At 45.0% G+C, this 24,373-nt stretch overlaps 1 protein-coding gene across 2 annotated transcripts in view; it reads left to right on the forward strand.

The window, feature by feature from the left end:
- Mettl3 (methyltransferase like 3) overlaps nt 1–24,373 on the forward strand; it is a 252,746-nt gene that overhangs the window by 18,799 nt on the left and 209,574 nt on the right. Inside the window, exons 2-3 of one of the 2 annotated variants that reach the window (XM_067108002.1) lie at nt 2,218–2,404; nt 21,793–21,923. In XM_067108002.1, the coding sequence (XP_066964103.1) occupies nt 2,218–2,404; nt 21,793–21,923 (318 nt within the window). The remainder of the gene's footprint in view (nt 1–2,217; nt 2,405–21,792; nt 21,924–24,373) is intronic. The other variant, XM_067108003.1, reaches the window with a different exon arrangement.

Here is a 24,373-nt window from a genome sequence, read left to right on the forward strand (position 1 = left end):
AAATAATTAAATAAAACATGAATTCTCACAGAACCCCTGGCGATCGTTCACGGAACCCCGGTTGGGAATGGCTGGACTACACCATTCACTAATCTGTCCATGTCACAATTGAGACTAAGGGCAGCTTCATTAGTGGAGACTTTACCACACCAACAAGTTTTACATCATCAACATTGCTATGATTCTGCCTTAGATACTGGATTCTGGCTTCAATGGACGATCACAGGGAGTTCTTTACAATACCAAGAAAACTACTATATTTGAGCTAAAATCTGACTAATAAGGCTGGTTAAGGCAGATCTGTAGATGAATCAATCAAGGGAAAAAAATGCGGGCTTAGTGCCTTCTTCATGTGAGGGAACGATTACGTAAACTGAGTGGGGTTCTCTCAGTTAATTATATTTACTTAACAAACACAAATCAGAAGAATGATGAATTATGGGGCAGTAATAATAAGGTCCTGCTAAATGAATGAATCCTACAAAGAAGAAAATTTCTATGCCAGTGATGTCATTATAACAGGAATATCACAGAGGGGTAGACTAAGGCCCCGTCACATGGGATAGAGCTGAGATTTGGGTTCCACAGCCAAGGCCTATCTGCAACAAGATGAAAGATGGTTACTTGCAAAAAATAATAACACGCTCAAAGGGAACTGAGGGAAGCACAGATGGTGCAAAACAACTCAGTTCAGAACACTAAGTGCACAATTATGTTAACACAATACTTCAACACAAATTTACTGAAGGTGATAGTTCAACACAAATTTACTGAAGGTGATCACACAGTGAAGTAGAAAATAAATCAGACAGAGGAATAACAGAATTGTGACTGACTAAAGAAACCTTATTTGGGTACATTACCTTCGTCAGGATGACAGTGTCCTAGCTCAATAGGTCTTTGGCGGTGGATAGAGGAAAATGAAGGGATACCACTTAAAAAGTGTACTGGTTAGAGCCTCGAGGTCAGACGTGTGGAAGGAGTACAAGGGATGGCAAGAATGATGGACAGCAAGTGTCCTCGGTGGAGTTCTGAGCGCTTCTCTCTCAAACTGCTGTGTCATGGCCTATATACAACATTGGGGGATTTTGCCTGGCCATCATTGTAGATGACACTGAAGTCAGTGCCCACCACATTCTCTATAGGGTCAAGCATGTCCTTCCCAGGTGTCATGGCAGCCAGCACATGTTCTGGAACCAGGGGCTGGGCACTTTCTCTTTTGGCTCCTCCTTTGCCAGTTGTCCGCTGCCAGAGAGGATTTGCATCTTCGAAGGCGTGCACCTAGAAATAAGGATCTTAGGCAGTTGTTTTGAACAGAGGAGGTATTAAAGGCTTACCCATACAGGGAAAGAGGGAGAGAATTGGTGAAGGGGTGAATGAAACCCACAGTTCTGTTAACTACAAATAAATAAAGTGAGTTTTATTCTTATATCTCGTGTGTTATTACAGTATTATTGAAAGCTGGTGAGGTTGCTTGGAAAGACGTTTCCTTTGTTGCAACATACGGTACAGAACAATCTTATTTTCCAGGCCAACAACCTTTATCACTTGTATATACTAACAATAACATTGGACCAAGAACACTACCTTGTGGAACTCCAGACACAATAGGTCTAGGTTTGTTAAAGATCCCATCAACAGCAACTCGCTCCTACCTAACCTACCTGTATGAGAAATCATGAAGTAATCCGAAAACATATTTACCCACTCCAAGGTTCTGAAGTTTAAAAATAAGTGCCTTGTGACTTATTAAATTGAAAGCAGCACAAAAATCTATGTGAATTCCTTTACACTTAAAACCCTTATCAAGGTTTTCTTGCAAATGGCATGTCAAGTCCAAAAGAGCATCGCAGTACCTAACTGCTTCCTATATGCATCATGCCTATCAGCTAACAGTCCTGTGGATTCCACATACTTACACAGTGGCTTAAAAATAAGTTTTTCTACAACTTTGGAGAGCAAAGGGGGTGTAGAAATTGGCCTGTAGTTTAAGGACAACTCAAACATAACCTACGGGTTAAACCTTTGTAAATATGATTCAGATACAGTAACAAGGCCTTGATTTTTATTGTATGTTTAAAAATATAAGGTGTCTATATTTGATTCATTACAGATATACTAGAGTTATGGAAATAAAGACCTCAGGTTTTAAGGGATTTTGGTAATCACAGTAATACTCGATACGGTATCCTAATAGTTTTCTTATATCTTTTTCAGTAGTGTCCACAAATCTTGGTGATGACTCCAGCTTAGAATGTGCCTTACTAGAATGTTTGAATGAAGCCTTACCACCTGTACAGTCTATACAGCTGTCACAAGAACTTTCTGTCAAACTTAGAAGAAATGTTTCATCAAAGTGTGTCGATAATCTTTTACAAAAGTTTGCCTACAAAGAGCTTATAAGGTACAGTGTTCCATGCTTTTTTTATATAAATTATCTGATACAGTATTTGCATTCATACATTACCATCCTAAAAGTAACCTTGAGTTTCTTAGTTTTCAGTTTATTTCAAAACAAACCCGTTACTATTACTGTACTTAGCTTTTCCTGCATTGACATGAAAATCAGACAGTCCAGAGAAGAGGACAAATCTTGTCAGTTTCAGCTGGTTGCACATGATTTCTTTTTCTTCCAGCTGGTTGCACATGATTCCTGATACTCACAAGTGGCAGTCTAAATCAGTGAATGTTGTCTTCTGTCTACTTTTGCAGTTGATGTCAGGGAAATCCAGTGCTTCTTGGAAGACTGAGTGGGTGACCCAGGGATCAACCAAAAGTTAACTCATGATAGATCCAACTGTTTGCCAAAGGACAGAGTTGAGACAAACATCTCCAAAGATAAAGGAGTTGTGAGAGGCGTGTCTGAAGCACAACAGGAGGTAAAGGGATAACAGGCACATCAATCATACTGGTGCCAGATTAAGAACTCCTGCTAAAGCAGAAGTGTTGGCTGGGCTGTGAGGTGCTGTAGTCAAGGCTGTGGCCAGGTGCTCAAGGAGGGTAATTGTGGAAAAATTTCTCATTAACTTGAGAGAATTTCATAGTTACTCCATCAGCTCAGACTCCCAGTGGGATTCCTCATGCAGCACTGTCCGTGAATCTTTGGTTGAGGTCATCCACTATCCAGTGTCCCACTCCGGAAGCTTCCAGGACAGCCCCCTTACAGACCACACATAATCTTTGCTAGTGGCAGTGTGTACCAGAGGTTGGTCACAAGCAGGTACAACCTGCCAGCACAATGCCAGGTTTCAGAACTGTTCCATATAAATCAGTACTATCTTATCTTGTTTTGACTCAGGGGAGAAGCCCAGGACTATGCTACCAGCAGTTTGTACTAGAAATCGGTTGTGAATAGGTATGATGGCTTTCTTGACCTCTTCAGATCTACTGATGCCTCCAATTATTTGCAAGCTGCACAAATGACTGTGAACAACTGCTTGTCTGCCTTGACCCACTAACCTGTACCTGTTTGTAATGCTACCTCCTCCTTCTTGTGATCCGATAGTCAGTTCACACACTTGCCTTTACAGTAAACCCCCGATTCGCGCAGGATGCGTACCACACCCTCCCCCCCACGAATAGCTAAAATCTGCTAATGCTTAAAACCCATCTAAAAACACTTAGAACTGCCTATTTTGATAGTTGAAACACAAGAAAACCCCTCTAAAAATGCTTATACCTGGGTATTTTAATAGTTTTGTCACAAAAAGTGCATTTAGTCATGAAAATGATATGAAAATACAATAATTAGTGAATATTTCTTAGTGAAAAATACCGTTAATGGACAAATTTTCTGCGAATAATAGGTAAATACGTTCCACAGAGAAATCTGCAAATCGTGAGAACGCGAATATGGGGGTTTACTGTACTGACACCTGCAGTTCACCTTTTTCTTCTGGGGCTCTTGCCAACAGCCATATTCTCTTCTCTAATCAGGATTTGAATAGCACTTTACAAGATGCTAGATATTCTTCCAATTAATGCCCCACAACTCTTAGTAGCTCAGTGCCATAGAAACACTTCTTGAGAACAGGTGATCCATCCTTGTCATCTTGCCTTGCTCCTTTAGAGGTTCTCATCTTAGTATCTGGCATAACTCAGATCCTTCCCGAGACAGGAAACCACCAGTCTGTATTTCTCTGGAATCTTCAGATGGGTGACCTCTAATAAGTGAGCTAGTTAGGATACTGACTAAGAAGAAATTCTTAGGGTAAATAGCAAGGAAGAGTAATTCTCTATTTTCATATAAGCAACTTACTAAGCAATAACATAGCTAATAGTTTCACTCGCGCGGCAGCTTAAATTAAAAAATCATGGTAGCACTTCAAGTGTTTAGTGTATGTGTAGGTTCCTGGCTCAGTTCTCAGATTGACCAGATTGTACGCCTGCATGGTGCAGGAAGGATCCCAGGGGTCTGCCGAGGTTCTCCCTCCTGCGGGGAGAGTAGATCAGGAGGACCACACCCTTGAAGGACTTGAGGGTCCTCTTCCCCAGGACCTGAACACCCTTGAGATACAGAGGACCTTTGCAGAGGTAATTGCACTGATTCGTCAGCACAATGACCTAGGGGAAGGGACCGTGGCCTCGTCTGTGGATCGTCCTTTGTGCCTCGAATCCTTCTGGGGTCTGAAAAAGAAACCCAAGACTTCGGTGGGGCTGCTGTGGTCCACTCTTGCCGAGGGGGTTCTTGACCAAGTGAATGGTTTTGTGTCTGGGCAAGACAATTCACTTTGTTCGAACCTCTCGTACAAGCTGCTTCCCTCTCTCTGCCTCGACAGAAACGATTCTACATGCCCTCGGAAGGGGCATTGCCACCTAAACAGGTTGACCTGGACGTGGTTCGTCTAGGCCCAGGTCTCTCACTGAGGTAACTTACTGCGGAAGGTATTTCTCTTTCGCAGCAAGAGGTAGCAACCCTGGAAGCCACTGTCATGGCAGCTCTCCAGGCAGTCTCCTGTTTGGATCTATGCTCGTTCACAGTATCCAAATTGCCTCTATGGGCACTATTGTACCCAGGGAGGACTCTGCTTTCAGGAGACTGTGCCAGTCTGGAGGTGAGCTATCTCCTACCTCTCCCAACAGACGGCAAACCCGTGGACCAACCCAGTTCTTAAGCAGAGAGACACTGTTCTTTCTCACTCCACCAGGTCTGTGGGACACGAGTCAGCAATGACCCTGCAGAACGAACCGTTGCTTGGTCTGCCTCTCTCTTCCTTAGAGAGTTGGTAGATGCTACATTGGACAAGTGTCGGACCGATGACAGCGACCGCCTTGTTCACCAAGCAGTGGCTAAGACCTCTGGGTCTTCTCGTTCCACTGCGGCCCAGCCTTCGGGCCAAGCTAGCACTTCCTTGGCCCCTAAGAAGTCCCAGACTTCGAAGGGATCCTGCGGGAACACCCAGCCTTCTTCTTCCTACAGAAAGGGTGGGCTTTCGCTAGCTTTCCAGTTTGGTAAAGGGAGCAAGGGGAAGAAGAAGGGGAAACGCCAGGGTCGGTGTTCTCCCCAACTGCTGCTGAAGGTGGGGTGTTGCCTATCGAGACATTGGGCATCATGGCAGTGATACAGAGCTGAAACCTGGATGGTGGATGTCCTTCGGGAGGGATATCTACTACCCTTCAAGTCTTAGCCACCCCTCACCATCACACCAGTCCATTTCTTTGAGACATCTCAACTGATGAGAAGCTTCGAGAGGTCTTGCCCACCCAGGGACCTCAGGCCCTCAGCGTGATGTGACTCTCGCCTCTAAGGAGCCTGATTTGTGCACCATATGAGCTCTTTACGAGTCATCAGACAGGATCTGACCCTGAAGACCGCCTTCTTGCTTGCCCTGGCATCGGGCGAAGAGAGTTGGCAAACTTCACAGACTTTCCTTCGATGTTAAAACACACAAGGGGATGGGGGACTAGTTACGCGATTTTCCCGATTTCGCAGCTTAAGACTCAGAATCCTTCGGTCCCTGACGCTTGGTTCGAGTCCTTCAAGATCCCCTCCCTAGAGGACTTTGTTGATAGTGACCCAGACGAGATGCTACTGTGTCCTGTTGAAGTGCTGCGTCGCTACCTGAAGAGGACTCGCCATCTCTGGCCAGAATGTCGACGACTCTTCGTTAGCACTGGCTCAATCAAGAAAGAAGTGTCCAAGAACACGATCTCTTTCTGGCTTCGTGAGACGATAAGGAGAGCGTATTCTGCTGCTGGAGAAGACAACACCTGTACGCATTGGTCCGTCCCTCGCGTTCCGGAAGAACCTGTCGGTCCCACAGGTTTTGAAGGTGGGGGTGTGGTCCCAACAGACCACCTTCAGGTCCTTCTACCTTCGGGATGTTGCCCAAAAGTCATTGGACACTTTTTCCTTGGGCCCTGTGGTGGCTGCTGAACAAGTTGTGTAGCTTACCCGGCTCCTCTAACAGGACAGGTTGCGTCTCACCTAAGATGTACGATTGTGATTGGGAGAATGAATGTAGAGTGACTGGCCTCTCTTCCTTCTCATCTCGACTCTTCCTATGGGCAGAGAGTGGATGTGCCATTACATGCTGTTTGGAGGTTGAAGCAGGTAAGCACTCAACTAGAGCTTCCGTTCTATTTCCTTTCAGGATTTCCGCTTATCGGCGCCAATAATTAGGTATTGGCACCCATACATACCTAACAGAGGCGCCGATAACTGAAAATCGGCGCTTTTCAGCGCCGATAACCCCCGAAAATCACCGATTTTCAGTTAGCGGCAATTTTCGGTTATCATCACACCCTCAGAAACGGAACCCCGCCGATAACTGGGGACTGCCTGTACTGTATATTTAGCCCATCCTTTAAGGGTTAAACGCAAGTCCTGAATCTTGTGTCAATCCCCGATCTTAGCGACCTTGTCAAATCCTTTGATATGTCTAAGCAAGAAAGGAAGACCTGGTGTCGGTCTCCTGGAACCTGGACTCAGTGTTCTCAGAGAAACCTTATTCAGAAGACTCTCTTCCTTGTGGCCTTGGCTACTGCTAACATAGCGAGATCCAAGCCATCAATAAAGGGTAGGTTTTTTCATAAGGAGATGCAGTTTCTCCTTTATCCTTGGAGTTTTAGCCAAGAATGAGGACCCTTCCAAGCTTTGGCCCCGTTCTTTCTCCATTGAGACCTTAACGGATACCTTGGCTCTGAGGAAGAAGCAAGAGCTCTTTGTCCTGCTAGGGCTTTAAGGTATTACCTGAGCAGGACCGAGAAGATCAGAGGACCTTCCAGTAACCTCTGGTGCTCTGTCAAGAACCCATCTCACCCTCTGACTAAGAATGCATTGTCCTTCATTGTCAAAGACTTAATTTCTGAGGCGCACTCTCAGGTTCAGGAGGGCATTTTGCCTACTTTTAAAGTGAAGGGTCATGACGTCAGGGCAATCTCTACCTTATTAGCTTTCAGGCACAATATGTCCCTCACTTCTATTCTGCAGTTCGCCTACTGGAAGTGCGAACCAATCTTCACATCTCACTGTTTGAAAGAAGTTGTAAGTGTTTGGAAATTGCAGTACCTTGGGGTCATTTTCAGTGGCTGGCATGATATTGAGGGAGGAAGGATAGGAATCTCTTTTTCTCCCACTATCTCTTCATCTTGAAGTAGGGTGTCAAATTTTCTGGAGCCAGGGAGGACAGTGTACTTAGAGTACCCACCAGTCTCAGTGGATGGGTTGTGATTTTTCAGTGTAGTGATGGTGTTGTCTGGTTGTTTTTTATATTAGTACAGTGCCCAGGGCAAGGGCACTTATATATGCTTTCTTAGCCATCGGTCCTGTCCTTCGCTGCAAAGCTCCAACTTAAGCAGAGGCGCCCCATGGCTACACCGCCATGCCACTACAGATTAAGATGAGCACTAACCAGAGACAGTATTCCCCTGCAGTACCTCTGTTACCACATAAGGAAATGACAAGCATTGTTTCAGTGCTAGCAGTTTTTCTGTTTCAAAGTCATTACCATGCCTTAATGTTTTGGAATAGAATATGTCCATGTATTCCACCTCATTCAGTGTGGGATTCAACTATGTAATTACTTGGTAAGTTACTTATATGAAAATGATATTTTCATAATAAAATTATGTTTGTTCATGAAACTACCTGTCAGATATATATATAGCCGTATTCTCCCGAAGTCCGGCAGAATTTCAAAAACTCACGCACCTAGTGGGGCCAGGTGGTTAGTACCATTCTCGCTGGGAGGCGGTATCAGAACCCATCCCGCTTATTCAGATTTTCTTGTCGCCACTGTCAACATCTGTTTTCAGTACTTGCCTTTGGATTTTAAACTCGTTATTTTTCACTTAAGTATTCGATTTGACTTTGGTTTTTATCACGGCTGCATCGTGATTGGATTGTGAATTGGCATACGCCTTTGTGGACTGTTTTGATTTGATTTTGATTGTTTTGATTGATGTCTGGATCTAGTTCTGCTAGCTTCAGAGTATGTTGTGCGTAATGAGTAAGGTGAGGTTAAATCAAGACTCCTCGTAGATCCTCACACTGTATGCACGCAGGGTGAATATTAAATGATCGCTGTAAGGAGGTGAGACTTGCCGAATGCAAGCTGAAGGTGTTTGTTGCCCATATCCGCAAGTTGAGCGTTAGATCTGGAGGCATTCTCCAGAGTGCTAGTAGAGTAAGAAATTTATTCCTCTCCAAAACCCCAGCTCGGGGAGAAAGCAATTAGATCCAAATTTAAGACACAATTTGGAGCCGGAAGGTGATACTTTCGCTTATGTTATTTTGTCGGTACTTGCTTCGGCAGTACTTATACTAAAATTGAACGTTACTATTATAAACACCATCCGTGCTCTAAATCGAAAGTGTTTTCTCTTTAAAGTGCAGTAAGTGTTGATCCCCAGCGCAGTGGAGGGGCGTCAGATCGCCGATAATGCCCTCCTAGGCCTGGACCTCTGTCGACTCCCAGGACTTTGGGAGGTGTCGCAAGCCTCAGAGGGTTACGCCGGACCCCCACTGATATGGCGTCCACCGGCAGGACCTGCTGATGTTTCCAGGCTGCTGGCGATCGTGTCGGCACGTATCCCGGAAGGTTTGCTTCTCTCATCCTCCGGGCGCTCCCCGTGCAAGGGGTGGAACTCGAAGGACTTCGCTCGCCTTTAGAGAAGCTTCCAGAGAAGAGGGCGCTTCAACGCCTCTTCTCGGCGATTCGTCTTCTTTGGAGTGTTCGGCGATTTCCCCGCCGTTGCAGCTTGGCACTCCGCAGCAGCTATCCTGGGCGCTTGGTAGTTGCTCGTCAGGACGCCTTCTCGCTGCCGCACGACGCTTGATGGACGCCGACAGGACGCCATCAGGACGCCTCTTTGTTGCTCGTCGTGACTCTTCAGAGCAATCAAAGACCGCCGCTGGATCATCGTCGTATGATCGCTGCAGCCTGACGCCCACAAGCAGCTATCTTGGACGCTTTCTGTAGCTGCTCGCCAGACGCTCCTCTTGCTGCCGCAGACGCCGGCTGGACGCCAAGACGCCATCAGGACGCTTTGGTTGTTCAACGTGACGCTCAGAGCATTCAAAGACCGCGGGAATCGAAGCTCCTTCTGGGCGTGTTGCACCGCAAGGTCTTCGCTCTCCCGGCGACTTGGGAGACTCTCTGGTTTCTCCCATTGAAGAGAGAGAAGTCTCTTGTGAGTCGGAGCCTGCAGACCTTGGAGCAGCCTCCTACTCGCTTCACGACTTCCAGGTGTTACCCGGTCTTCTCAAGGACTTGTTTATTTACAAGTTCAAACCCTCGGCTCCCTCTCCTCCTTCGCAGTTAACTTCGTCCAAGACGAGGAGAGCGCCGGGTTTGTTAAGATGACTTCTGCCTCTGGCGACGGAAGGCCTTCAAGAAGGTTAACACCTGGGATTGGAGGAAAGAAACACCTCAAGCGCAAGACTTCTTTACGCCGCTCATGTGTTCCTTCCTCACCCCAGGGGGTCGCTGCCACCTTGGTCGACGCGCAGAAGGTCCTTCCATCTGCAACCAAGCGCCGTGGACTTTTTGTCGGAGACGGATCTATATTTGAAGGGACTTTTTCGTCCTATAGAAGTCTTTAATTTCCTGGACTGGTGTTTGAGGACTCTAGACATTAAGATTAGGAAGTTCCTTCTCTATCAGCCTGAGGGAGCTTCGTCCAGCCGCCTGGATCTGCTTAAAGGGGTTGTCAGGGATGACTAGGAGAAACTGGCTTCCTTTTGTACGGGCCTCGAAGAAGAGGGCCTTGTACTGTAACTTTACACTAAGTCAGTTTCTCCGTCGCAGAGGGCAGATTTGCTGTTCACCCTGTCGTCGGCCATCTCTCCCCTCTGCTCTTGATCAAGATCCTCGCCAGAAGGCCACCAAGATCTTGGCCCACTGTCAACGCCCGCAGTCCTTTGTCGTCGCCGTCGGGTCAGACCTCCCAGAAACAGAAGTCCTTTCATAGAGGAGCTTCTTCCTATAGATCCTCTCCCCGAGGAAGAGGTCTTTCTAGAGGGGCGGAGCCCCGCCTAAACCTAGGGCAAGAAGTGACCCGCAGCGCCCAGACGCCTGTGTAATAGGCTTCTTTCGCTTGCATGGAGCCTGAGAGCAAGAGGAGGACTCTGGTCCCTCCTATTTTTCGAGAGAGGATGCAAGATCTCCTTTCTCGACACTCCACATCTGTGCACGCTGCCCAGGATCTGTCGCCTTCTACCTTCAAGAGAAGCAAAAGCCCTTTTCGAGTTAGTGCAAAATGCTCGAGAAAAAGCTGTGGAGCTAGTCCTGGAGTTGGACTCTTGGGATTCTTCTGCCGACTGTTCCTAGTTCAAGCAGTCGGGAAGGATGGAGATCAGTCCTAGATGTCAGCAGACTGAACCGCTTCATGGCGAAGGGAAAGTTCACGATGGAGACGTCCTAGTCTGTTCTAGGAGCATTTAGACCAGGAGATTGGTTGTCTCGCTGGACCTTCGGGCGCTTCTTTCACGTCCCCATACATCTCCAGTCGAGGGAAGTTCCTGAGGTTTGTATCGGGGGCGAGTGTTCCTATTCAGAGCTCTTTGCTTCAGGCTAAGCACAGCCCCTGTGATCTTCACGATCATCATGTAGAATGTGGTAGATGGCTTCACTTAGCGGGCATACGAATCTCGCTTTTACCTGAACGTCGATTGGCTCTTTCAGCCTCTTCACAGTCAAATGTCTGGAGGACCTGAAATCGACTTTTTGATGTTGACAAGTCCCTAGGACTTTAGTAAACGTAGACAAGTCCCATCGGATCCCGACGCAGGCCTTAGTGTTCTGGGATTCAGATGGATTCAGTGGCTTTTTCAAGCTTTTCCGTCCCAGGAACGGCAACAATGCTTTGGAAAAGTCTCATCCTACCTGGGAAGGGAAATATGCCCGGTGAGGGAATGGTTGAGTTTGCTGAGGACCATTTCCTCGCTGGAGAAGTTGGTTTCCTGGGAAGACTGAATCTCAGACCCCTCCAGTTTTTCCTGGCGGAAAACTAGATAAACTAGGAGGATCTAAAGGAGTCCCTGAGGATCTCTCCCATAGTCAAGATCTCCTGAGGTGGTGGCTCCTCCCTCAAAGTTGGCAGAAGAGGTTTTTCTCACCTTCAGAGCCCGATCTAGTGTTGCTTTCTCCGACGCGTCCAGGGAGGGATGAGGAGCAACACTGGGGGAAGGAAGTGTCAGGCACCGGGAGAGGGGAACAGGTGTCCTGGCACATCAGTCTCAAAGAGTTTAGGGCGATTCTGCTGGCCCTGTTTTTTCTTCGAGAGCCAAGCCTCAGGCCGAGTGATACAGGTAAACTCGGGCAACACCACAGCCTTGGCATACCTCAAAAACAGGGAGGAACTCACTCCCGGTCCCTGTTTGTACTGGCGTAGGATTTCCTGCTTTGGGCGCATGCTCGGGTATCACGATCCTTACGAGGTTCGTGGCAGGAGTGGAGAATGTCCACGAGGACCTTCTCAGTCGGCAGCGTCATCTTCCGCCCGACCAGTGGATCCTTCATGAGGAGGTGTGTCAGGAGCTGTGGAGATTATGAGGACGTCCCTTGGTGGATCTCTTCACGACATCCAGGACAAGGAGGCTTCCTCTATACTGCTCTCCGTACTAGATCCAGGAGCAGTAGCGGTAGATGCCCTCCTCTGGGATTGAAGGGAATGGATTTTACGCCTTTCCTCCCTTCAAGATTCTGGGGAGGTCATCAGGAAGTTCGCAGCCGCCGAAGGGACGCCAATGATGTTGATCGCCCCCTTTTGGCCAGCGGCAGGGTGGTTCACAGAGGTCATGACCTTCCTGGTGGATTTCCCAAGAGAGCTTCCCCTTAGAACCGATCTGCTCAGACAGCCCCACTTCGAAAGGTACCACAAAGCCTCCCCGCTCTGAGTCTGACTGCGTTCAGACTATCACGAGTTGGCGTAGAGCGAGGGTTTTTCATGAGCAGTGGCAAGGGCTATCGCTGGCACCAGGAGACCCTCCTCCTATTTGGTGTACCAATCTTAGTGGGCCAATTTCAGGAAAGGGTGCAGAAGCAAGGGGATTTTCCTCAACCTCGTTCTCTCTGTGCCAGAGATAGCAGACTTCCTGCTTCATCTTGGGGAGAAGGAAAAGCTGGCAGTCTCGACAATTAAAGGACGTTGAAATGTGCTCGGCAGTCTTCAGAATTAGAGTTTTAGACTTAACCGACAATAAGGATCTTCCACGATCTCTTGAGGTCCTTGAGACTTCTAAAATACCTCATCCGTGGACGCCTTCCTAGAACCTGGATATCGTCCTAAAATTTTTGAAGTCGGTTACATTTGAGCCTCTTCATTCGGCATCGCACAGGAATGTGACAAGGGAGGCTTTTTCCTAACTGCTTTGGCGACAACGAAGAGAGTTAGTGAAGTTCAAGCCATCAACAAGCACATTGACTTTAGAGGGCATAAGGCCTTATGCTCCCTTAGCCTATGTTTTCTCACCAAGAACGAAGAACCCTTCTACCCCTTGGCCCGAGTTTTGAGATCAAGGATATAGCAGAAATTTTGGGCAAAGAATAAGAGAGAGTCCTGTGCCCTGTCAGGGGCTCTCAATTTTTCTTAGATAGGACGAAAAGAGGCCGAGGTCTGGCCGGACAATTTGTGGTGTTCTGTCAAAGGCCGGACTTTCCGATATCCAAGAATGCTCTGGCATTCTTTTTAAGAAGTAATGCTCAGGAGGCTCATTCTACCTGCCAAGACAGCGACATGAGACTCCTGAAAATCAAGGCTCACTTAGTGAGAGCTATCACGACCTCGGTGGCTTTCCAGAAGAACATGTCCCTTTAGCGATCTTCTGGGTACCACCTTCTGGCGAAGCGATTCGGTGTTCGCTTCACATTTTCTTGCGGGACGTGAAGATCGACATCTTAAAACTGCTATTCAGTAGGACCATACGTTTGCATGCTTGGGGGCAGAGAGCAATACTCATCCTATCCTTTAGAGGTTAGGAAGTATTTTTAATCTAGATTTTGTGTTTTATGGTTATGGGTTAAGCCACGGAGGTGGACGTCCCAGTCTTTAGCTTATACTAAGTTTTATTACTTAGATAGGCCTGGTCAGGTGGTTGGTCGCGTGCTCTTTTGCCCTCACAGGATGGTCTTATGATCTAGTCCCATTGTGGTCACGCCCCGTGGACAGATCATCTAGAACTCACCAGCTATATAGGTCACTACCTTGCTGGAGACTCTAGTAAAGCAGAAGCAGGCTTGGGTGACAGTATCACGAAGTCAGCTATGCTAACAGGTATGAACCAAGGCGTCAATCGCCTACATATTTGTTTTCTCTAAATCCTATTCTGTCTCTTCCCACCTCCAATGGTGGGATTCAGCTATATATATCTGACAGGTAAGTTTCATGAACAAAATGATATTTTAATAATAAAATAAAGTTTGTTCATACTTACCTGGCAGATATATATAATCATACTGCCCACCCTCTTCCCCTCAGGAGACAGTGGCACTAGAAAATCTGAATAGAAAACGGGAATGGTTCCTGATACCCTTTCCTCCCAGCGGCGGGAATGGGTACTAACCACCTGGCCCCACTGCGTGTGCCGTGAGTTTTTTAAATTCTGTCGGACTTCGGAGAATACAGCTATATATATATCTGCCAGGTAAGTATGAACAAACTTTATTTTTTTATTAAAATATCATTTTCATATATACTTACCAAGTAATTATAGAATCAGAGCCCTCCCTCCTCCCCTCATGGACATAAGGGTACAAACAGAATGAGGGTTTTCTGCTAAGTTGTTTCCAGTACTCCCATTAGTGGGCGGGGCTTGTCACTACAGCTTGTCACCTACACTAAACTGTCGATGCTACTGTGATTTTTTAAATAAAGGCTGCTGCGAGAGTTAGAAACTATAGCTATGTAAATACAGTACCTGGTAAGTATATATGTAACTTAATTTTATTATGAAAATATAATTTTCTAGCACAACCCACAAGTAAGAGAATATACAGGCTCCATGCTCTTCTTGAAGGAATTCTCAAGAACCTCTTACTCGCCTGCATAGTTGTGACAAAGGCTACTAGGTCACCAAAACTAGAAAACTAGTTCTTCATGGCTGTTTTTTGGAAAACTAGTTTTTTGCAGCCACGTATGACCAGGATTGTTGCACATGGAACTGAAGTGACTGTGGTCATCCACAGATCAGCCAAACAGCTTTCCTGTCTCATCCTCTGTGCGCAGGTGTCCTAGCATACTTAGCTTGGTTGCTAGACAAGCAGAACCTGTGAATTGGGATTCCTTGTCTTCTGTCAGTCTTATTGCTTTTTACAGACACATCAAGGGAAGGTGAGGGCAGTCATCTACTAGCTTATGATTATAGGAGACAGAGGGCCTGTAGATCAGTTTTCTGGAACTGAGGGTGATACATCTAGCCCCATAGGCCTTTGAGAGCTACAGGAACAAAGTTAATACCAAATCTCCTGCAAAGTGCCGATTGGTGATGGAAATTCTGTTGTGGGCAGAGAATTACGTAATGACACTTAATCCCAGCCACATCCCAGGAAAGTGCTGCATGGTAGTTGATACCTGAAGCAGACAGGACTGAGTACTTTCAGCCAAGTGGTCCCTCCATCCCTAGATCTGCAAGCATATACCTCTAGTCCTGGTCACAAGCTTCCAAACTACTGCTTAGCTCTACCAGAAGAAGCAGGGTGGGGGATGGTTGATACTCTCCACCCTTCTCCATAATCAAGCCTGTGTTGAACAAAACTGCAGCAGTATAAAAATAACCTAACCTAATGCAATATTCTCAAGACCCTTATAGCCCTACTTCAGCCTCAGCATGCTTGGTCCCTGGACCTTGTGCTTCTGGTGGACCCCCAAGAGCCCCGCAGCACTGGAAGAAACTCCTCCTTCAGTCTCGCTTTTGGGGGATGCCTCAGAATCTCTGCTTCCTCAATCTTCACTCGTGGAGGCTCACCAGCATTTCCCATCAGGAGAAGAAGCGTTTTTGCACCAGGCTGCCATCAAGGGTTACCCTTTTGCCCTCTTGCAGGTATTCAAGTGCAGGATAATCGATCTAGGTGTGTGCCAGTTTTTTTTTTTTTAATTAAAGGAAGCCATGCCCTGGCCTCTGTGGTCCACATTCTAGGACATGTAGTGGGTGTTTAAAACACCAATCTAGTTCACCGTACAGTACTAACCCAGGGAAGATGCTCCTTTAAGGAATCTTACCCTGAAGATAACATTCTTAGTGACCCCAGACTCAGCTAGGTGAGTGGAATGAGTTACGTTGTTTTTGTGGCGAGATTTCTCTCACAAAGAACTTTAGAAGTATTGGCCTGTCCTGTAAGACTGGATGATTTGATTCGGACTTGAATTGTCACGTTCTTTCTAATTTTACTTAACAAAAGGATTTCTGCACCAACAACTAGAAATGGGTAAAGAATATAAACAGGAAACAATCACAACAATACAATGTATTTATTTATTTACAAAATTATATACAAAAACGGGAATGCTGCAGTCTCTCGACTTAGCTGTAATACTAAGAAAATGAAACAAAGTAGGTGAAGATGGGGGAATGTGTGTAAGGTGTTACTTAAAATAATTTATTACGTATCTTGCGAATGATTCTTTGAGTCAGAGGCATTGACAGCAGATCCATATCAGACACAGATGGTTTCATCCAAGGCGGGATAACAAAATCATGGTAACGACCTTCAAAGCTTCTTAATGTAGTGTAGATAAGGGCTTGCAGCTTTTAGTCTAGGAACACCAAAACATCTGAAGGGGGCTCTCGCTTGAAGGTAGAGTATGGAGTACTCTCTCTCTCTCTCTCTCTCTCTCTCTCTCTCTCTCTCTCTCTCTCTCTCTCTCTCTCTCTCTCTCTCTCTCTCTCTCTCTGACACTTCGGGTGATTGTCATTTCCTTAGATGGAGACTCTTGCAAATTTCACTTGATGACCACACCAGACTGAAAACTTCTTGACAAATGGGGACAAAATTTTGCAACATCTGAGATCGCATGTGACTACAAACGGATGCTTATGATGCCAAAGGGGGAAGATGGATCCACAGCAACACCAGACGTCCACAATATGCACTTATTTAAAATGAAAATTCTTATTTCCTTTAGTGTTTCTCCACATCCACGAAAGTCACTACCCATGACACTGGGTATGTGGCAAAACACAGACAGCTCCCTCACCTTTATCCTACACCCTTATCATTTCATCCTTGCCTTGGAACAAAGGAGATACCATATTTTGCAATGTGAGGGCCATGATGATTGATCTTCACAAGAACAAAACTTTTTTAAAAGGGAAACCAATTGCTTCCATCCACTAGCATGAGTATGGCAGAAGTGACTACAAATGCTATCACATTCTGTTAGGTCAAGCCCTCTTGAAAGCTTATGATAGCACTCATGAGTTTGTAGCATCCAGCCTAAAGGTCAGGGATTATTAAATCATGAAATAGAGCTATTTCTACATTTCTGGCCTTTCAAAAAAGTGTGAAAATTTTTCATATTAATTTTGCTTCATGAAGGTCCTAAAATACCTTTCTAAATTTCTAACTTATGGGCATGACTCAAATCTTGTGAATTTATTCTTAATTAGCTTTCTTATAGCTGTAGACCAGTTTGTAACCTCTCTCAGGTCGAGAGGTTGTTCCTGAATGTGACTGCTCTTCCTCCCTATCTTGGTCATTTGCATTATAGCAAAGTCAGCTTGGGCATTTTCATCTACACTGCAGATGAAAATTAGTGCTTTGGCCCACCATTGGGATTACAGATTAGTGTTACTAACAAGGCAGAAGCCCTTTTTGTAACTAACCAAGCCATTAGCCCCTTTTGTGACACATTATTAACCCTAAAACTCCTGGACTGTCCCACTTGCTCATTACAGTAGTTTCCTGGCTCCAAGTCTCTAATAATTGATGTCTGAATAGCAGCTATCATCCTCCCACTGAAATAAATACTCGGGTTTTCATAAAATGATGTACTGTATGGCTAAAACAAATACAATTTCATAAAAACAAAGTTGATTTTTTGGTACAAGACCATCGCTTTACAAGGTAATTTGCCCTCCTCCCAATCCTCCACAGCATGCTGACTGGTCAGACATCACTTGATGTGACCCTTTTGTGCTGATTGAGGGACTTTGGAGCCCAGTTGTGGAAATGGTGAGTTGGATTCTTTTTGTGAGCATGTCTAGAAATAAAGCTGATATGTACAAAGGACAATTGTAAATTAACGATTTACATGCACAAAAAATACATCCTTTTAAATAAATTGTCTATACCTGGTCAGAGTACACCGGGAAAGCCATATAACAAGAAGAAGAATTGGTGGAGATATGTGTTAGTGGGGCAGATAACAGAAAAATTGTGCAAATGATGATACAAGCATCAAATTTGGCACAAGTGTCCTCCAAGGTATACTAATCAAATCTGCCCAATTGGCCAATTGAAAATCCAAGATGGCGGCCATTTTCAAGATGGCCGCCAAAATAACCACCCGAAGTAGATGTTTTTCTTAGAAATATTTGTAGTTGTCTGAATTGCATGATCTAAGTGTGGATTCCTATGTTTTGAAGCCTGCTGAACTATATTTTCTTGTTTAAAAAGCACTCTGAGACATAATTCTCAAGATGACCACCAAGATGTTTGTCTTTCTTTACATAAGTTTTGCCCCGGCTAGTACATTTTCAAAGTTATGCATACTGTGCTGGTGTTTCTTGATCTTGCTACTGTTCACATATGCAGCTGCAGACTGATGTGCAGGGAAGCTCTGCCTGAGAGCACTTGCATCTTCCTTTGCAAACCTTCTTACAGGAGTACTTTGTCAATTCTTGACAGCTTGCTGCAATTGGTGGTAGTGTTGTCCAATGTATCTGCCATGCTTCTTTCTGTGTCCACCCCCATTCAGCTGGACTGCTCATTTGTGGATTGCAGTGGGTTGCCTGGCCCCGGATGATCCCAGCCTGGTAGGCTGCACACTTTGCATGTTCTCTGAGGACTGCCTGTGTTGGTGGAATTGAGTTGTACGGCCTCTGCTTGCAGGCAAACAGATCTAGTCTTGCTTCATCCACACCAGTGGCTGCGCTTGATCTGTCATGCATGAGGACAACGACTCTTTCCAGCCTCTGCATGTCAAGATCACGAATCAATGTTGAATGCTGGCTGAGATTGATGAATGTTTCAGTAATATCATCAAATACATTCCAAGTCTGCCATGCAGATTTCTTCGCTTTCCCACGGATGGCAGACACAATGTCACATCCAGTAAATGCATGAAAGTAGGGGATCCCTCTAGCTTTCTCAAGCCCAATTGCAGAAACTACCTCATGGACTGGAATCCATCGCATATGGGCTCCTTGGCCAAAGGCAATCTACATTTCCTGAAGACCTAGTTTCTGGAAGGATGGCAGTACAGATATTGCTATGACTAGCACATCTGTGTCATTAGCCTTGATGATTATAGACTTGCTCGTCAGTCGCTGCATCCCCAGTGTGAACAAATATTCGACTGTCAGCTTCTTCATGACAGCATGGGGATACAGCATCCAGAGACTTCACTGTGTTGCTAATGGCATCATCTCCTTTTGTGATGATGACTGTGCTTGTCGTTTCTGCTTCACACATCTTTTAACCTTCATTTTTGACTCTATATCTAGTTTGAGTGGCTCACGTTCATCATCAGGATTTCCTGTGCTTGGATGCTGGAAAATGGACACACTTGTACTGTGTAAAGATGTTTCAGCTGTGGTCGCAGTCGGATTATGATCTATGTTGTCAACTGCTCCAGTTGTGAACAAATTCTTTCTCAAGACGGGGACAGATTACTCCATCTTCCACATACTGTGCAACAACTGCTTCTCCTCCTAACTGTGCTGAGATTTCCTAGGACTCGGTCATATGATATGCTGAGCCCATTCTCACGGACATTTCAATTATTTGTCTCTTCCACATCTTGGCAAACACATACAGGCCTATGTAGACTGCAAAATGTGGCTCCCAGTCCTTGGAATGCCTGTGGACATCCGTTCCTTCCTTGTATTTGGCGAAGTAGTTGTACTGTAGAAGTTGTGATATAGCAAAGTCTGATTTCAACGCTCCATGATGGAGTTGGGACTTGATGTCTGCACCATGTTCGATCATGCATACAAACTGAAGCAGTGATGGTGGCACAGCCTGTTCTAAGTCTTTGTTATGAAAATAGCTGCTGAAATTCAACTTCTGACAGAGCATGTCTTGTCTTATTATCCCAGCGGCTTTTGCTAGATGGATCGCTTCACCATAACGGGATGCTTCTGATAGGATTGAACCTACATCAGTTTCAACAGCCAACAGAACTTCTCGTCCTTGGCGATTAGCTTGCAGCTGTGAAATGTGCAAAAGCAGCTGATCCTTGAGTCGAGTAGGATAAACATCAGGCGAGTCAACACCAAGCTGTTGCAGCCTCTGCTTGTAAAGCTTGGTCAAACCAGCAAGCTTGAAAATCGGCCCCTTACTGGCATTTTTCATCTTGCAGATGTAGGTGACTAGTTCAGAGAAAGCAATTGGATATGCATCTTTCCAGTGTTCCTGTGCTTTTTCTTGCTCCCGCACCTTTAGGTATGCCCGTTCTTGGTTATACAATGCCACCAAACAGCCAGGGTGATATTTCACTTCTTGGGCTACGACATCTGCACTTTGTTTGGCGAGAAGTTTTGTACCACTGAGTGTTTTGGCACATTCATTTATTCTCCTATTCACTTGCATTGTCATTGCTTCTCTAAGCTCCCCCTCCTTCAGTTTAGCAGAAGAAGCATTCTGTTGTTTTATTTCTTGGAGCTTTAGTGGAATCTTACTTCTAATGCCCTCATCACTAGTACCTGCATGACTTGCTCTTTTTCCAGCTCAGTGTAACTTTGTGTTGTTGAACAGAAGCCTGCAACTCCTCATGGTATTGTGCCTATTTTTCTCAACGTTTCCTCTATCCCAGAACCTTCGTCAAGTCTTGCAGGGTCTAGCTTGATCGGTAGCGCATTGAGTGAGTGAAACAGAGGAATATTCTTTGCCAGGTTCGTATATCCATCATCCCCTCTTCTGATCATCCAGTAGAGTTCGCATCCATGATTACGATGACGTTCAGGGTCGAGAGTTTATCCTTTTACCACCCTGTACATGTAATACAGTAGTATAATAGGCCTCTTATGTCCTGTAGTATACAATAGGTGCTTTCCTGTATGGGATACAACAAGGTTCTTGCACTGTGCCATACACCTAGTCCGATCGTTCATCCAGTGTCATAAGTCCCTTGCGATCTGTACACCATCCAGATAAGTAAAACCCTGTTATCCTTGGTTCGGCTCTCCCGCGCTGGCATATCCTGTCTATTCAGATGCAGCTGCCTAACTGAGTTGGGGTTAATTAGACAGCATTTGGGATACTAGTAGGTTGTTGCAGTATGATGCCAACATAAATTTCCTACTTAATTTAGCTGACACTGAACCCCATGCTGAGTTTCACAGCAGTGATGTCACCAAGTGCCTTGGTAAATACAGTGCCTTAACCATGTTATAAACTAGAAAATATATATCAGCAGGCTTAAAAACATAGGAATCCACACTTAGATCATGCAATTTGGACAACTACAAATATTTCTAAGCAAAACATCAACGTCGGGTGGTTATTTTGGCGGCCATCTTGAAAAATGGCCGTCATTTTGGATTTTCAATTGGCCAGTTGGGCAGATTTGATTAGTATCCCTTGGAGAACAATTGTGCCAGATTTGATGCATTTTATCATCATTTGCACGATTCTTCTAAAGAATTACTCTTATCTGCCCCACTATATGAAGAAGCTGGAAAAAAGACAGATCTCAAAGTAGAGATGGTTTGGATATGTGATGAGAATGGATGAAGAACAGTTGGTCAGAAAAGTAATTGATGTGGAAGTTGTATGACAAAGACCTGTGGGAAGATCCAGGAAATCATGGAAAAAGGAGATAGACGACAACCTAGATAGATGATAACTTAGACCTGATGAGAATTCAGGAAAAAGAGCAAAGGGCAGAAAAATTGGAGAAAACTCATTTTACATTTAATCCTATGCTAGAGGAAAAACCTAATGTATAAACATTAATGATGTTGATAATGACCTTGCAACAACCATCTTTATATTTAACTGATGTGGATTTTTGTAGTAGTAGTAACATTTTTTAAAATACTCACTATTGTAATTAGCAGAGACAGCATTTGTTAGAAACATCAATAGTCTTAAATACAATTTTGCCTTTTTTGGTGTGATAGTTAAGAGATTTGGTTTTATTTGTAGAGAAATTGTTTGGATCTAATTTTTAATTCACATTAATTTTCAGTATTACGCAAGGCCTAAGTGAAAATCGTACCTCCTTAACAGTTACAGCAGTTCAGCATAGTAAAGTCACAGCAGTACTAAGTGCTGAGCATCGTGAGAAGAAAGCTCGTTCTGTGATTCCAGCTTTAGAAGGTTTGTTTTTGTTGACATTGTAGATTGATTAGTATTTATGATTTCCTGTATATAGTGGACTCACAGCATACATGTTGCATACTTATATTTACACAGTACTTTGAAGTCAAATGCATTACCGTCAGGTGTACCTAATGTATTCATGAGGCTTGAATACATATTACAGAGACTCCGGCTTTGAATTGGTGTATGTTCAGGACAATTTGAGAGTTTTGAACCCTAACACCTCAGATTTTAGAATAGGGTCACCTGTTGAGCCATAAAGGTTGGGAAGTAATCTTTCTTGGAATGTAGCAGGAAATAGTGCTGGCAATTTAGCTAAAAGCTTATTGTTAAATAATGTTCTGAGGGCAATTCCATTACCACCTAGGGTTTATTGCCTCACCTTCAGGCGCAGACTTCGGGGTCTGATTGGTGGTAACTAGAAAATAATGGAAATTGCCAGCAGACTTTCCCATGGAAGTATGATTATTGCCTTTAAGGTAGGAGAAGGCATAATGCTGGAAGAGGGTTATTTTTTTTATAGTAATAAATGAGTCAGCATCAAAAGAACTTAATGATGAGTATTGCATACTGAAGGAAGCAGGCACTCTTCTGGTAAGGCAGGAAAATAATAAGCAGCACATTCAACTTGAAGTTCCCTCACTGCAATGGATGAAGAGAAAGTTGTTTTTATATAAGTAACTTACCCAATAATTACTTAGCTACAAGATCCCAGTTTGTCTCTGCCGGCTTAAGACCACACACGGTGTTAAGATACGCAGCTAAATTTGAATTCTTTGGTCGAGATCTTTCCTGTTGGTGAAGTATTTTTAACCCAGTAGCCCTCGGCATTGATTATTTAGATAGTTTTTAATTTTAAACCTTTATTTTGACAAGTTCTCCTGGAGATTTACTGATTTTTTATGTTACTGCTTGTGACCGTGTCAGACTCTAGCTCTTCTTGTATTTGGTATTGCAGCAAAGGCTGCAGTACTCGATTGACTAAAGCTTCCTATGACTCGCATACCTTGTGCACTGCATGTAAGGGACAGGCATGTTCTGTTGATTTGATGTGCAAGGAGTTTAAAGAATTGGATGAAAAAAAATGGAAAATTTTACCTTTTTACCCCTCTAAATTAGAGAGAGACTGTAAAAGGAAAGCAGCTTCTGGAGATGAGATAAAGTCTTTAGCTAGCCAGGGTTCTAATCCAACACCTAGTAATGTTGATGTGCCTGTTGTCTCTTCTGCTAAATAAATTTCTCACTTTTCCAGCCCTCCTCCAATTCCAGCCTCGAGCAAAGATTTGACCAAACGTTAGGTCTGCTTGCAAGTTTTGTGACCCAAATTGAGGAATCTGTGTGTTTCCTCATGGATAAGTTTACTGAAAAAGTGTTACTGCAAGTGAAGTCATAGTGGAGGAGGTGGCTGCCCATCCCACCGACTCTTCTAGGCGAAGGTCACTGCCATACTCGTCCAACCCTGGGAGGAGGCATACTGGAGGCGCATGGGAGGTCAGTGGTGTCTGCCGACAGGTAGTCGCCCCCTCAATCGCACCTGTTGCATCCCAGGTTGCAACAAAAGACTGCCACTGGAAAGGCATCTCAGGTGTTCATGATCTTTCAAGCTCCGGAGATTCAAGTCCGAGTAAAGGGCGCCAGTGGCGTTTCTCAGATGAGTCACGCCCTCTGAAAAGGCTCTCATCATTCAGGGATTGGTCCCCTCCACTACCCAGCAAAAGGCTTAGAGAGCCTTCCTGTAGCCCCCAGCCATTGTGCAGTGCTTGGGACAGCCCCAAGCGCTTTTCCCAGTTGGATCACCATTCAGTGATGCCTGGATTGTCATCTGCTTCTTCTTAACATGCTTCTCATGCAGCTAAGCATGCCTCTTCTCTAGAGCGCCCGCGTTCTTCTGCTGGTCACCCTTTTTAGTAGCGAACGCCCGTTTGTCGCCAAGCACCTGCTGGTGGCTGAGCACCCAGTGTTGTAGAGCACCCAGTAATAACTGAGTGCCCAGTAGTGACAGAGCTCCCAGTGTTGGCTAAGTGCCCAGTTGTAGCTGAGCACCCATTGGCCCCAGAATGACATAGTGCATCTGATCTTTATGCAATTGTGGACAACCTTTTGGTGCCCTTCTTCAGTCAGACTTCCAGTTATTTCAGATCACCAGGCACCAGTTCTTGTTGTTTCGGCTTCTTCGTCCAAGCTTTCGGTGCTGACTTCAGCTGGTCTCCCCTCTTCTAGCTCATCTTTTTGTATGGGTCCACCTTCTGCTAAGGAGCTAGATCCTTTGTTGGCCCCTCTTCAAAGACAATTGGAAAGTATTTGGGACTCCTACAGAAGGCTTCTTCTGCACCTGCAGTCACCCCTGCGGATCCTCCGCTTTCTCGTACTTCTTCTGAAGGAGAGGGAATGGGCCAGGAGGAAGTTCCATCAGCCTACGCTTCCTTGCTTAGGTATTTGCTTCAGAA

This window comes from Macrobrachium rosenbergii, chromosome 8 (assembly GCF_040412425.1).
Source record: "Macrobrachium rosenbergii isolate ZJJX-2024 chromosome 8, ASM4041242v1, whole genome shotgun sequence".
Classification (NCBI taxonomy): Eukaryota; Metazoa; Arthropoda; class Malacostraca; order Decapoda; family Palaemonidae; genus Macrobrachium; species Macrobrachium rosenbergii.